The following is a 15,392-nucleotide window of genomic DNA, read 5'->3' on the forward strand; positions in this document are numbered from 1 at the left end:
ACCATTTGGTGACCTGGTTTCTCTCAGGAACTTCAGTAGTTGTGATTGTGTAGCGCCGCCTTGTGGTCACAGTATGTCTTGCACGTCCGACAGGTCGGTCCAACATCCAGAAGCAAGAGGACACCTGAGTGAAGCCCTCACAGAGGACACTGGTGTAGGGAACAGTGTGGCCGGCAGCCCGTTGCCTCTCACCACGGGAAACGAGAACCTAGACGTTGCCATCGTTGTTCATCTACAATACTGTAATCATCTAATTCAGGTGATTCTGTGTTTCCACCTTCTCATTCCATACAATAGTGTGATTTCCTTTGTCTCAAGTACACACATAAACCACAGATTAAAGCATATCAAGGTGTTTTGTTGATATAAAATGCTGTTTCTTTATGTATGGGATGTAGTTGTTGACCTCAGGAGGAAGGCAGTCGCTGCACAAGACATACCTGCACAAACTAGCAACTGAAACTCTCCTGTTGGAGGAGCTCAGTGAGAAAAACTTTGACAGACCGGGCAGCTGCACTTCAGTATCGGATGGTGAATATCTTAGATGTTTTGTGTTCATGTTCCTTGTGGGAGAATTTTTATGTTGTTTCTACAGCATTGCCCATTTTTACTTCTCACTAAAAATAAAGGTGCTTTAATGACATTGATGGATCTATGAAGAACCTTTAACATTCCTAGCATCTTTCCATTGCAAAAAAGGTTATTTACAGTGGAAAAAGGTTAGATTATTAAAGGGATAGCTCATCCAAAAATGAAAATTCTGTCATCAATTACTCACCCTCATCTTGTTTCAAACTTTTATGAATTTCTTTCTTCTGTTGAACACAAAATAAGATATTTTAAAGAATGTCAGTAACCAGACAGTAGATAGACCCCATTGACTTCCATAGTATGAAAAAAATGGGAGTCAGTGGGGACCATCAGCTGTTTGTTTACTGACATTCTTCAAAATATATATTTTTTTTGTGTTTAGCAGAAGAAAGAAATTCATACAGGAACAACATGAGGGTGAGTAAATTATGACAGAATTTTCATTTTTGGGTGAACTATCCCTTTAAGTCACCATAAAATCAAAATGAACCATTCTTATTGTTTATGGAACATTGCAGTATTTATATACATAAATAAAAAAAATGTAAGTAGTCTGTCCTCTTTAATCTTAATCTTTAATCAAAAATAACTTCCCCCTCCAACGACATCTCTTCTCTGAAGAAAATGTTCTTCACATTTAGAAAAAAAGTGATTCTTTTAAGAACTGTTCACTGAAAGGTTGTTATATGGCGTCAATGCACCCCCTCCCCCTTTGGAACTTTTATTTTTAATATGAGTATATTTACTTCAAAGCTTGACTTTTAAAGAGTTTGGGCTGTTTGAGCTAAATATTGTTGCTCTTACAGAAGCATAACTACAAATAGCATCATACACATTAATATAGCACTTAGTAATGGCTTTAGAAAGTTACCGGACAGAAATAGGTTATTTTACTAGCAACAGTAACATTGCATACTTCAAATGAAATAGTAGTTATAATAATTATTTTATTTGACAGAACAACAGTATAACCTTGATGACCTCAGTGATATAATTTTACATCCCTGTGTTTTATTTTTCCATGTGATGACACATATGTGTGATATTACTTAACTAAATTACAATGTGTCCTAAAGAGTTTTGTGACAGATTTACTTTTACCAGAAATTATAATATAAGTGATTTGAAAATGCCAACAAAAAAGACTGGAAATAATAATGTAAGTGATCCTATGGAAGTAAAAAAAAATATTTTTTAAATAACAAAGTCTCTGTGTACCCACAAATTTGTACCCAGAAGTGACCAAGACCTGACAAAATCTCCAACAACCTCCCTTTAGGGACGTCCTCATTTGTAAATTTGGTATAAAAATAAAGTAATTAAAGATTTTTTGAAAATTTTAAAATGCAGAAAGTTTTGTGTGATGGGTAGGTTTAGGGGTAGGGTTGGTGTAAGGGGATAAAATATACAGTTTGTACAGTATAAAAACCATTACATCTATGGAATGTCCCAATTTAGATAGGTGTGTGTGTAATAAAAATTATTAAAAATGTCATGGCACCTAAGAAATATTTCTGAACAGTTTTTTTCAATTCAACTCTCTTGGTTTGGTCTCCAGTGCTGCCTGAGCTGGTGGAGCGGCCGGCGCTGATGTCTCTGTGGTCCGACTGCAGTGGTGGTCTGTTCCATACTACACTGGACCAAGTGTTAAAGCACATGCATCTCAGCTTTGCCTTGCCACTGCAACAGATTCTGCCTCACTCTCCTGACTCAGGTAGTGACAATAACACTCTGGAGAAGGAGACATCGGCAATCTGCTGAATTATTATGAATGTAACATCAGCGTTCATCTGCCTGTGTTCGCATGTGTGTCCAGTGATCAGGATGGTGGTGAATGAAATGGTGGACAGGAGCGAGCTGGCCTCTTCCTCGTGTCCGTCGGCGTCCTCTATGGCACAGGACGTCCTCACCGTGTTTCAGTTCCACCGCTACTCTGTTGAACACGATGTCACGGACATGGAGCAACACTTGCTGGATTTAGCCAAAGAAGGTAAGACGTTTTTCTTGAATAATAATCATTCGTTGAATAGCTTTAATAGATTATTAGCATAGTGTAAACTTTCTCTTTTGTGTCCAAATCAGTCATGCTTGAAGAAGCCCTGAGCTGTGGGGACACAGAACGTTCTCTGAAGGAACTACAGGAAGTGTCGGTCATGTGTCTCCAGCCCCGGTCTCAAACCCTGTGGGCCGTGGCTGGGCTGCTGACCTCTGATGACCCTGACGTGATGAAGGCCGCTACTGCCTTCCTCTCCTCTGCTGCCCAACACAAGCCCTTCAGGTCAAAGGTCAGTCGTTTACCACATTACATGATTTTAGTCTATAGCCAGATTTATAACGACATAATCTAACATTCGAAAGTTTAGGGTCGGTACGATTTTTGTAATGCTTTTGAAAAAGTTTCTTATGCTCACCAAGGCTGCATTTATATGATCAAAAATACAGTAATAATAGTAATATTGTGAAGTATTATTACAACTTAAAATAACTATTTATATAATTTAAAATGTAATCTATTCCTGTGATGACACCACCATTACTCTAGTCTTCAGTGATCCTTAAGAAATCATTCTAATATGCTGATTTGCTGCTCAAGAAATACTTTTTATTAATATTATTATTATTATTATCAATGTTGAAAACAGTTGTGCTGCTTAATATGTTTGTGGAAACTGTGATGCATTTTGTTTCAGGATTCTTTGATAAATAGAAAGAACAACATTTATTCTGAAATAGAAATATAGCATGCATTATAAATGCATCTACTGTCACTTTTGATGAATGCATCCTAGCTAAATAAAATAGTTAATTTCTTCAAAATCTAACTTTTAAACAGTAGTGTATTTCAAAGCAAATTTTGAAAAGTTGCATAAAAATGCTGGATAGAAATACCAAGATGTGAATAAAAATGTCCTAAATGTCTATAAACTATGACTGAAACACATTTACAAAAATAAAATAAAATAAAATCATCGAAATAAAAATGTAATAATAATAATAATAATAATATAAATGAAGAAATTAAAATATATCAAATAAAAATATTAATAAATTAAATGTGCAAATTTGAGTAATCATGGTACTTTAGCAGCACAAAATGAATGTACAGCTGTTTGAGATCGAGTAGTTCATCTGGTCTATGTGTTTTTCTTCAACAGGCTGTTGATTGTTACACACAAGCCTTATCCGAAGTTGGCTTACACACACCAAGAGCAGCATGTGCCGCTCTGAGCTGCCTGCAGGTCAGTTTCACTGAATCACACGTCACTTCAAACTGAAGCTAAAATCATGTCAGTGATTGGTTACATCAAGCCTCTCTGTGTGTCTGGGGTTATTTTCAGGCTGTGGAGAGCATTGACGCCGTGGTGTTACTGTGTGACTCAGCGGATGAAGAGCTCCACCAGATTGCCATAGAAACACTCCTCACTTTTGGTAAAACATCCAGTCATACACATGACACACCGGCTGCACAATTAGTCAGTTCAGTGATACTTCTTGTTTTCGCTCTTTCTGCAAACGAGTGTACGTCTGACTGACCCATTCTAGACTGCATTTTATTAGACACAAATGTTTATATGTGTATTTTTGGTCTGTTTTCTCAAAAAATAAATACTTTTGGGAATATGCTAGCACCAGAGTCCCTGTGGATCCATAAAAATATGAGCACTGCACCTTCAAAATCAAAATATGTGTCCGTAGAAATTTTGTGTGCTCAAAGGTCTAGTGCGACCGCAGCTTTAATCAGAAATCAAAGACATTTCAAAATAAATATCTCTGTGTAATTATGACTTGCTTTATGATTAAAAGGGAAGGAAAGGGTAAATTCAGTATATAAATTATGCTAGTATCGACGCAATAATCTGTTAATTGCCTTTCTTTAGTTTAAATGCATTATTATTGTATCAGAAAACTCCAAAATCAGTTGACCTCTAATTCGTATCTATATTTAGTATTGATACATAAAACATGTTTTGTTCAATATATACCCATGTATTGAAATTGTTGAAGTATTTTCAACTTGCAGTTCCCCTGTTTTGATGATATAAGCAGTATTTAAGTCACTATGAAATCAAAATTGACAATTCTCATTTTTTTTATGGAATATTTCAGTATTTATTGTAAATGATTTATCAGTGCATCTATAATATACTTTTTTTTTTTTTATTCCTGTGCCCTCATAATCTTTAATCAAAATAACTTCCCCTCACTCTTTCAGCGACATCTCTTCCAACCTGTTTAATTAAAGTAATAGAATCTGAGATACGTGATTTATTTTGAGATTATGGGTTTGTTCTCTATGTGTTAATTTTATTTGTGCAGGTCAAATAAGTCTTAAACTTCATTTTAAAAACTCTGCAGATACTCTGTTGCACATACATTATCTCAACGCCTATAAACAACTCCTCCAGCCTTCCTGCGTCTTACACATCTTGTTTGTGTGTGTTTCTGTTCTCAGGTGAAGATGGGCGTCTGGCGTACGAGCAGTTGGACACGGTACCGAGGGAGATTGTGCGGCTGGGAACTCGCCGTGGTAATGCGGTTACCACTTCATTTTAGAAAAAAATCAACTTCTCATCCTCGTGACCCTGCACACACCTGGCGGGATATACACACGACCTGCTCACAAGTAGAACAGTGAGGCCCATATCTTGAGGCCTTCATCACGAGGTCTCCCTTTTCTACAGGATGTTTTCATTTATACTACTCGTGTCGCAGTGGTCATGAGTCATTGTTGCTGATTGAACAATAAGAGTATTTATTATTGGCAGTTAGTTATATGCAGTTGTACTGTCAGAGGTCGTGTAAATAGCACAGCAAATTTAATTTTAATTTTGTTTTGGGATTTATATCTCTGTACGTGCCGTTCCGTTTCAGGGATTACAAGGGACCGTTTTAATGCTCGAGTAATGCACAAGGGAAATTACTATAACCGCTGGGAAAGGAAGGATTTTAGGTGTTGTTCCAACCCAGCCGGGCATATGAACTACAAAAAAAAAACGGCGTGGACGATGGTCGGCTGATTTACAGATCGCTCGCTTGCCTTCACTGGTCAGGAGTGAGTATTTCTATGGACGACGGAGCCTGTAGTGGACAATTGCATTAACATGGTACTAATACCTGGGTACATGGGATCTTGCAACAAGAGCTGTTTGGAGCCCATCAGAGTATCTGAAAATGCACTTTTATTCAGTCAGAGAAGCGTGATGCATTACTGTGAATTTTGGTTTGTGCATAAATGAAAACTGGAAGCTTATTTGCTCTGTGATCCGAACTTGCTTCTGTGCCTATTGTTACTGTACTACTACTGAGTCACGTGACTGTAATATAATTTAATTTATTTTTTAATTTCTCTTCACTATAAATGGTAAGATGCTGATTTGACCCTCTCAAAAAATAAATAAATAAATACTGAAAACAGATTATATTAATATTGTACTAAACATCTGTTCACAATATGATTAGGTAAAGTCAGGATTTGCTATTATTGAGGGGCTACTGGCATTTTACATATAAAAAGATGTTTTATTGAGCAGTATCACCTTTTAACAATGTATTTGCTGGGCTCTACAGTATTTGTGCTGAAGGGAACCTTTCCTGAACGTCTTTTCAGTATGCTTAAGCACATGACCTGAAAAAACGCTCTTTGCTAACCGAACGCTTGCCTCGCTTTGTGACGTTAACACACACCCTATGTTGGTCTCTCAAATGTGAATTTACGCTTATGGCGACAATTAAAACGCAGTTTTGTAGATCACCGTACCTATTTTTACAATTGTTTTCTATGACATTGAGAATTGTATGAAAGCAGGGGCTTAAATCCATCAAAAGAGCACATTTCGAGGAATGTACTGAGTACGGAAAGGTTACTGTAAGTATTTGCCTCAGAAGCACAACTGAAATGTTTCGGGAAGATTGTTTGTTAACATGTTAAACATGTTATGTGGCATCTACTGCACAAACTCCTAAAGCCACAATGATACCGTAGTCAATATATTTAAGGCTTGTTTTGTGGTTTCTATTTATCAGAATTATGACATATTCAAAAATGATTCTTTTTTCCTGTTTTCAGTCACAGAAATTAATGTTTTCCTGTTGCTTTGTGAGGAATGACCACCATTACAGTATTTGACCCTGGGCATTGGTGATCAATCCTTGAGAATTTCTTTCTTTGCACAGAGATATCAAGTGAAAAGGTTGAATTTATTGCCTTGTATTCATTTCAGACAGAAGCTCAGTGAACTGCATTTTATTGTTCAAACCTCATTAAATTAGTGTCCGTGATAGGAAAGCTGTTATGGTTTCGTGAGCGTGTGACTGTACATGTCGAGGGCTTGAGCGCTCAGCTTGCCGTTGCAATAGCTTTGGCTAATACTGTTTGAATGAGAGCGGATTTCACTTGATGTCACAATGCTAATGTTCCCTCATTGTTTATTTTTTTTTGAGTTTACTGTATTTCCTCTGCTGAAAGTGGCAATAAAGTTTATTTTTGCATAATTATCACGAGACAGTTTTTTTTTTATATATATAATTTTATAACCTACCATTCAAAGGTTTTGAAAATAATTCAGTGAGGGAAGCATTAAATTGATCAGAAGGGAATATACTTTGTTACATAAATTCCTATTTTGAATTTCCTATTCATTGAAGAATCTTGGGGGAAAAATGTATATCAGTTTCCACAAATGAAGCAGCACAATTGTTTTTAACATTTGAGAAATGTTACTTGTGCAGGAAATCAGCATATTAGAATGATTTCTGAAAGATCATGTGACAGTAATGATGCTGAAAATTACACTTTAAAAATAAAACGGTAAAATAGAAGTTATTTAATATTTCACAAAATCACTTTTTGTAACTTATTGATGTTTTTCAACAAAAAGGGAAATATCGGCATTTGATATTAACAGATCAAGAAACGATCAGAAAAGTATTTCTTACTCTGAATTGGAAAATACAGTAAAACTATGTACACATACCAAGATAAAAATACATGTTGCTTATAACAAAACACTTCAATTCAATGAATGATCCAGTCTCATGAAAAAGCATGCTGGGAATTAGAATTTCTCATTCCAGTTTTTGTTTTAACAATTGTGTAATGACAGTGTAAAGCAACACACCTCTTGAACAATGTAACTTACTTTTGCAAATACATGAATCCAGCTTTCAAAAAGTGTTTTTGTCTTATCTTGTATTTGGACCTAGCAGGACAACTGCAGAGTATCCTGTGTAACAAACAGAGAAATAGCTCCAGCTATGTTCCTCTGCCAGATACACTGTTTTATTAAATTGCCAGAGCACAAAGTTACACATGTGCGTTCAGTTATGCAAATTGACCAAGCAGTAAAAATTAAAGGACAGTATCTGAAGCATATGAACTTCTAAACACTAATTTCACAATGTTGAAGTTGGAAAAGCTGTACAAAAGCTTTCCTCTTTGAAAAGGCACCAAACAGAAGTCAAGAATTTGGACTCTATACAACACCCTATTAAAAAGCTAATTTCAGCACTGGAGCTGCTACCTGCTCAAAATCCTCCGTTGTAACATCCCAATCACCCGCCACCTCAAGCACTCCAAGACTGAGTCTGCAGTCCGGTCTGGAGAGTCTGGACTGGGACAGCTGGCCTTAAACTACCTTCAGGAGCTCCTCAAGGTTAAGGATTCTAGCAGAGTTTGATGAACGATGATCTGCACAAGACAGACAAACTGCATAGTTGCACTTACACCAGCAGAGAAGAGATCAGGAGAAAACCACGTGTACAAAATAAGAGTTTATTTCCACGGTATGCATTCAAGTTTACATATGTACACTGGCAGTGAACAAACTACAGGTACTGAAAATAAAAGCTAATTTACAGCAAAGATAAAAGTATTAAAACAAGGTGCAAAATTGTACTAAAAAGGCAAAAAGAAAAATTCACTGAAGACCAAACAACGGGTCCATGACAGTTCTTTTTAGTTCAATATTTTCAAGATCTTCCATTTCAACTTTCTTCGTTTGTGAAATCATCCTTGTGTGGCACACAGTGGGGCAATTGTTCTGCGTTTAGTTCAACACTGTTCAGGCTTTCATCAGAATCACTCTCATCTCCATGTTCATCTTGATCCTCGTCATCTTCAGGCTCAAAGGCGATCTCACGCAGCTCCTCTAGATTGTCTGGACTTTTACCGGTTAATCTCTGATTGAAATGTGAAAAAGCAAATGTTAACACTGGCATTATTTGAACATTGAGGTTACTTTATTCTTTGGTCCTACCATAATGGTGGTTTAATCCTTGCATTCAAATCTTGGCAAGGCTGACACCAGGGACGTCGTTAGGCCTATTTTATCCTAGTGACGTCCCTGGCTGACACCACTATTAATCGCCATAAAGAACGGAGCACTCACTTCGATCATGTCGGCCATGTGTTGTACATGCTGTGCCAGGTCCTGCAACTCATCGTTCTCACTCTTCAGTTGAGCAATCTGTTCATCTTTGGCTTCAATGTCTTTGTGCAACTAGTTTTGAAACAAAATAAACAGGCATCACATAAATAAAATAGAAATCATACCAGGGGGAACTTTAACAAACTTCCAGGGAGACCAAATAGGTCTTAATTAAAAGACTCTTCCCCCAGATAATGTACTAATTACAGCTACCTACGGTCACACTAAACAAGTGTCATGAACAACTGATTCAGCAGCCCTATAAAGAGTAATGAGTAAGATGGCAAAACATTAGAAAAGAAAAAATAAATAAAAATTCAACGATTAACTCACCTTTTCATTTTCTTGGAGAACACTGAACAGTGCTTTCCGCCTCTCTTCTGCCACCTCCTTCCAGTAGGAGGACCCAGGAGTTTCTGAGGAGAGAGGAGAAAGTCAATACAATGGCTGCATCCGAGAAAAGAAAATTACAAGTCGTTTTATTATTTCACCACTGGAAAGATGAATGTGTGTTTAAATTGGGTCATTTATCTAGTAGAAATGTGAAATTTTAGAAGTTGTGTATGGTAAAAGCAGGGCTCCAGACTAACTTTTTTCACCTCCGTCCTGGAACCGTCCTGAAAAACGATTTGAACCGTCCTAAAGTGAATGTCAACCGTCCCAAAATAAACATGTTGTTTCTGTACTTTGTTATTATCATCTATAGTTGTTAGTTACATAATAAAAACACCATTAAAATGTTTATGATATATATTATTATATTTATTTAGCTCCATTCAAAGTAGTTATCTGTAAACAGGTAAAAAACAGATTTAATAAAAAAATAACAGGAGTTAAATGCTTTTTTGTATTCATGCAGAACAAATCTTTTTTTTTTTTTTTTTTTTTTTACATATACGAAAAATAAGATAAAAATACATACAGCTCAAAACGTTTTTGAGTTGGTTGGATTAAAAAATAACAAATAAATACTGGTGACTACATATCTCAAAAAATATCATCATTCTTTATTCTTTCAAGCAGCAGACATATTTGTATGAATTAAATATAATGAATCATTATTAAAGCTATTAACGAGCAGTGAATGCTTTTCTCTTTTTCTTTTGTTGCTTGATCAATATTGAGGACACAGACCGCATTAGGTTTAGCACTGTCACTTTAAGACATCGGATCATGTCCAATGACATGCGGATCCAATGCACTGATGCACATAGATACACTCACAACTGTTTAAGACATAACCAACATAGTTTACGTGAATACTCTCCAAAACGGACATTTTGACATAATGTTGTGTGTATTTGTCCACTCAGACACGAAAGAGAGCTCAGTTCAGTACTCGCGCGCTGTATAGGTGTCTCTGTGCTTCGGGTCGGGTGTGTGCGCACAGAAAACCGTACCGAATAGAGCTCTTTTTTTGCGTCGTCACTCTTATTCAGATCTATATGTCTGCTCTACTCATTCTCCCAGACGTTTAAGTTTTTTAACGTTTTATGAGACATGCAGGATTCAGCGCATGTCAACTCGTGTGCCGCTGGGTAGATCAGCACGTTACAGTAATGTGCGCATCTACCACAAACGCAGGACATCAGTTCTGACTGGATCGCTTCCCAAATCGTCACTATCTAACATTTTTGCGTTGACGAAAATGTCAATAGATTTTCGTCATGGTTTTTGTCATTCAAAACTAGTTTTATTTAGTTATCGTCTCGTTTTTGTCTGTGAAAATAAGCCATGTGAGATGTACCGCGAAACAAGTCTCCGGGTGAGTAGCCGGCCAGTAACTATAGTAACAGCATGAGAAGACGCGCTCCGTTGTAGTCAGCGCTTGGTCGGTTAATTTTGGCATTTTCTAAGTAAGTTACCCTAATAGGCTAGTAATAAATGAACACGCATACAAAAATGTCTTTCGTCCTGTAGGCGTCCTGGAGAATATTTCTGTTCGTCCTAAACACATTTTCTATCGTCCCCAGGACGATAGGACGCCGTTAGTCTCGAGCCCTGGGTAAAAGTAAGGTACTTTCAATAAAAGGTCCCCCATTTAACAGTTACCGTTAACAGTGGCTACGTTTACGTGCAACCAAATAATCCATTAGTAATCGGATTGGCGGCTCAATCGGACTGAAAAGCCTTCATGTAAACACCTTGATCCGATTGAGCTCGATCCGAATGAAATTTCGATCGGATTGAAAGGGGTGGTTTATTCCTTTTCTAATCCGATCTAGAGAACATGTTCATTTGAAGACCGAAACTGAAAGGACTGCGCATCTGCAATGATGTTGAAATGGCGTGATGACATCGGAAAACAGCTCATTCTTCACATCATGTTGAATGGGTGTCATAAAATGAGTGTCCCATCATCCTAAAATTCTCCTTTCACTCGGCGTCTGAAGTGGAGCAGAACAACGTCCCACCAGTCCTTGTTTTGGATTCTCATCCACAGACGACTTGTTTTGGGCATGGGGAGGGGCATTTTTACAGCGTGATAAATATAAGCAGCACGGCATAATGGTTCATATGCACATTTACTCCAAATTAGGACCAGAAATGGATCAATTTTAAGTCTGCTGTTTAAAACTATAATAAAGAACCAATGTAGGAGAATAGTTAGTATGTGCAAACAGCAGGGAAACTCTGTAATTGTGCGGTGCGCACATGTCAAAAAACTATTCCGATTTGAAGCTTGTGACAAACACGCACAGCCTGATCATGTTTAGCGCTCATGTAAACTACATTCTGATTGATGAATCAAATGAATTCAGTCCGAATTAAACAAAAGTTGTGCATGTAAACGTAGCCAGTGTTGCCATGTGTCGCAAGTGATTGAGTGAACAAGAGGGTCTCGCTTATGGATCCAGTGCAGATATGTTGGATAGGTTATTTGACCTGACACATCACAACCGTTTGAAGCGGTCTACACTGGATATACGAGAAAAACTTGTGCACCATGTCTTCCTAGATGCATGATGATGCTTTAGAGTACTGAAACGACCATTGAAATGCCCCGACCAGTTTAATCTTTCAAGGTCTAAATGCAGTGAATTTTGGCTTGCACTACTGAGAGTACAGCTGAATGTCTTATGGCTTTTGTAGCAAGGGCACTGCCATCTTGCAGTACTACAACCTGTGAAGTCAGGGTTGGTTGGCTCCGTTGGATGATCATTATAGTTTGTTATATAATAGCGGTCACCAAGTAGTTGACCAATAAAGGGTTTTTGTCCTTTGCTTTAACACTGTAAAACTCATATTTTCATCCAGAAGCAATGCAATAGTGACCTCTTTTGTCTTCTGGTGCCCTGTGGCTTTCCAGTTTCCATCTTTTATGATCTGTCTCTTTCACTATCTGTCTCTTTCACTATCTGCCCTTCAATGTCTCTACAGTTGTATCAGTTTTAACTCAGGTAAGACAACAAACCGAGTGAAGTCACAGGTTTTACTGCAAGATGGTGGTGCTGTAACAATACATTTTTTCCTACTTAATTTTAACTTGACTAACCGCTTCATTTCCACTTTAATAGTCAATGAACAATAAACTGGGTTAAGAGAATGCATTAACAAACCCAAGCAATTTGTCTCTGCATGGCAGCATTAACAGGAATACCAAGAATGCAAATAATCCAATCAACGCCTCTGAACCATGCGTGATAACTTACCTTTGATCATGAGCTCATAGGCCTCCTGCGTAACCCCCTCAGGTTGGTTCTCATTTTCTGGACTTGTGGATTTTACAGCCACCTCTGCTTTCACCCTCTTTGAACCTTTAACCTGCTCTGCGCTCCACATCTTCCTTTTAGGAACCGATTTGCCATTCTAAACAGGGAGAGATTGGCATTAACAGTCACACCATTTCACTCCAACTAAAGTCTTTCAACTTTACAAAGTCCAAAATGGCAACAACTGTTAAATACCTCAATTATACGACCAAGGTTCTTATTTACAGCAGACGGCTGAAGGACTTGGAGTGTCCTCCTTCCTGATCCCACTCCAGATGTTGGCGCTACAAAGAATTTCTGAGAAAATAAAGTTAAAGAATTAATCTCAGGGTCCTCAGGTGTCATCAGTAATAAAGAATCTGAGGATAAAGGCTTATTTTGGTGAGACTAAATACTGAGCAACTCTATCCATGCACACAGTAACAGGCTCATTTCACCTGCCTCAACAGTCATTATTCTCCTCTTACACTTGTTAAGCTGTCAGTTCAAGACGGCAACAAGCAAGGTATCGGAGCAACTCCACGTATCGGTCGTTCTAACAAGCGTGGGAAAGGGGCAGGCCACACATCAGCTGCATGCCGTAAACACCTCCAATTCCCACGGGCAGCTATTGGACCGCTTGCGTTATTATCTGCCTGCAACATTCTTTAACCTGTAATTACCGTGGGAACTCACCACTGAAGTCTCCTTATGACCAACTGCAAGCTTGGAGTTGGTTAATGTTTTCACTTAAATACAGTGGCAGACGGATGCACAAGTTACTGGATCAACACACTGACAATGATTAATTCAGAGACAGAGCAAGGCCTCTCGCAGTTCAGTTTATCCTAACTTGATCGAGAAGTTGACATCATTCTTTCCCTTTTTTACAAAACTGACCTGACCTATTAAATAACCCAAACATAATTAGAGGTCACAGTTACATAGCCACAATAAACACCATCCACAAACTTTTAAAAGTCACCATGAAGTCAACCTACAATTCTTAAGGAACATTTAAGTATAGAGGATTTACCCATGCACATTACTTAAAAAAAAAAATCATATCCCCTTGAAATCTTAAATCAAAATAATGTCCCCTCCCTTTTGTAGTGGCATATACATCACAACAGGGAAGAAAATACCATCACATCCATTTCATGGCAACTTTAGGGGCCATTAATCAACATATGGGGATGTTGCTAGATTCTTTAAAACGTCAACTAACTTGATCACCTAACAGATCAGTGGATCAGCCATCCGGCACCAATTTTACATCTAATAGTAACTGAATTAAATTCAGATTCACTGAGCCTAAGTGAGATGTTCTCAAATACGTTACCTTGATGTTTTCAGAGGGATTCTCAGCATGTTTGGGTCTTCTGATGGAGCTCATGTTTTCACCTAGAAAACAAGTTCAGGAACTCTGTGACAAATTCATCAGTTTAAAAGAAACATGGTGATATGTTGTTGACATTCCCATAATTAAGTAAAAGAGAATTTATATAAATAATGCAAATTAAGTGTACTTCATGATAAATTATAGGAATATTACAACAACTCTTAAATTCATTGACTACACTATAGATTACCAGGAAACTGTAGATGAATTATTGCACGTTACATCGCAGTGGTTTATAAATGTCAGTGAGCTGAAAATTCATGTCAAACATTTTATATTGTTGACTAAAGTAACATGTTTACTAGTGAAACGGTTAACGTGACAAGACTAGATAATCAAGCGTTCGATTACACTAAAACACCTACATTTGGTGTAACATATGGCGTTTGTATTGTCTTAAGGTTATATAGATGAATGATTTATATCTAAAAAACACAAGCCTAACGTTACAGCAGAAGAGGAGCAGGCCTCGCCTCAGTCTTTGCCCACACAAACTGAACGAAACTGAGCCACACTCGTAACTTGCATATAAAACATTTAACGCACACTGACATTTCTTAAAATCAATGGAAAGCCTTAAATAACTTAAACGACCAAAAGTCAACATAAACCACTCAAACTAAAGAAGAATACTCACGGAAAATGATAAGCACGCACTGCTAACAACAACTCACGACTTCAAAACAGCTTGTGTGTGAAGAGCGCGCCACTGGCTTAAATACTGCCTTTGTACCGTCACGTGACGCTGGGATTTCGCGCGGATAGAGACACGTGGGTAAAACAGACGTCCTTTTTTTGCAGTCCATGTCAAGGGATACGTTCACTAATTGAATTTTATATAATTACTATCCATTTCTCAAAATTGAAATGAGTACTATGCACAATTAAATGATGTGTATATGTTAAATCTTTAATAAATGCTGGTCGAAATGACAATAAAATAGTTTTCTTTTTTTAAATTCATGTCTGTATCTGCATTCAACTAACTTATCTACACTCCACGTTGGCACTTTAAAACCATTTTAATCATTAAATCCCTGTTACGACTCTGCCAACTGTGTTCACTACAGTAGTTTGTAACAGCAGCAATATTTGCACTATTAATGGTGAGTTAAAACTGAGTTGTAACAGACAAATAATGGGAGTATTTGAGACATTTGCGAAAAAACAACAACAACAAAAAACTGAAATACAATGTCGTGACACGTTTAAAGAAAACGTGTCTCACTCCTCTCTACATAAATCCAGCTGACAGAAGCGCTCAGCAGCGCGCGCTCCTCC

General features: G+C 37.5%; 2 protein-coding genes across 7 annotated transcripts in view; one reads left to right on the plus strand and one right to left on the minus strand.

The window, feature by feature from the left end:
• The window catches only part of ripor2 (RHO family interacting cell polarization regulator 2), a 49,954-nt gene extending 42,868 nt beyond the window's left edge, over nucleotides 1-7,086 (plus strand). For all 5 annotated transcript variants that reach the window (XM_082185173.1, XM_082185176.1, XM_082185174.1 and 2 more), the window contains 8 exons: nucleotides 94-259; nucleotides 399-531; nucleotides 2,150-2,305; nucleotides 2,408-2,581; nucleotides 2,674-2,876; nucleotides 3,747-3,830; nucleotides 3,930-4,020; nucleotides 5,045-7,086. In XM_082185173.1, the coding sequence (XP_082041299.1) occupies nucleotides 94-259; nucleotides 399-531; nucleotides 2,150-2,305; nucleotides 2,408-2,581; nucleotides 2,674-2,876; nucleotides 3,747-3,830; nucleotides 3,930-4,020; nucleotides 5,045-5,145 (1,108 nt within the window). In that variant the 3' untranslated portion in view covers nucleotides 5,146-7,086. The remainder of the gene's footprint in view (nucleotides 1-93; nucleotides 260-398; nucleotides 532-2,149; nucleotides 2,306-2,407; nucleotides 2,582-2,673; nucleotides 2,877-3,746; nucleotides 3,831-3,929; nucleotides 4,021-5,044) is intronic.
• Nucleotides 6,639-14,836, minus strand: gmnn (geminin DNA replication inhibitor). Of its 2 annotated transcripts, none has more exons than XM_082185207.1 (7): nucleotides 14,749-14,836; nucleotides 14,052-14,113; nucleotides 12,926-13,027; nucleotides 12,671-12,827; nucleotides 9,351-9,433; nucleotides 8,979-9,089; nucleotides 6,639-8,769 (listed from the first exon to the last, which is right to left on the minus strand). In XM_082185207.1, exons 2-7 carry the CDS (start codon nucleotides 14,103-14,105, stop codon nucleotides 8,575-8,577), a joined length of 702 nt encoding a protein of 233 aa, XP_082041333.1. In that variant the 5' UTR covers nucleotides 14,106-14,113; nucleotides 14,749-14,836; the 3' UTR covers nucleotides 6,639-8,574. The 2 variants fall into 2 exon arrangements, with proteins under 2 accessions (XP_082041333.1, XP_082041334.1); XM_082185208.1 differs by having other exon boundaries at nucleotides 14,745-14,831.
• Nucleotides 14,837-15,392: the final 556 nt, after the last annotated feature.

This window comes from Leuciscus leuciscus, assembly GCF_965113295.1.
Source record: "Leuciscus leuciscus genome assembly, chromosome: 12".
Lineage (NCBI taxonomy): Eukaryota > Metazoa > Chordata > Actinopteri > Cypriniformes > Leuciscidae > Leuciscus > Leuciscus leuciscus.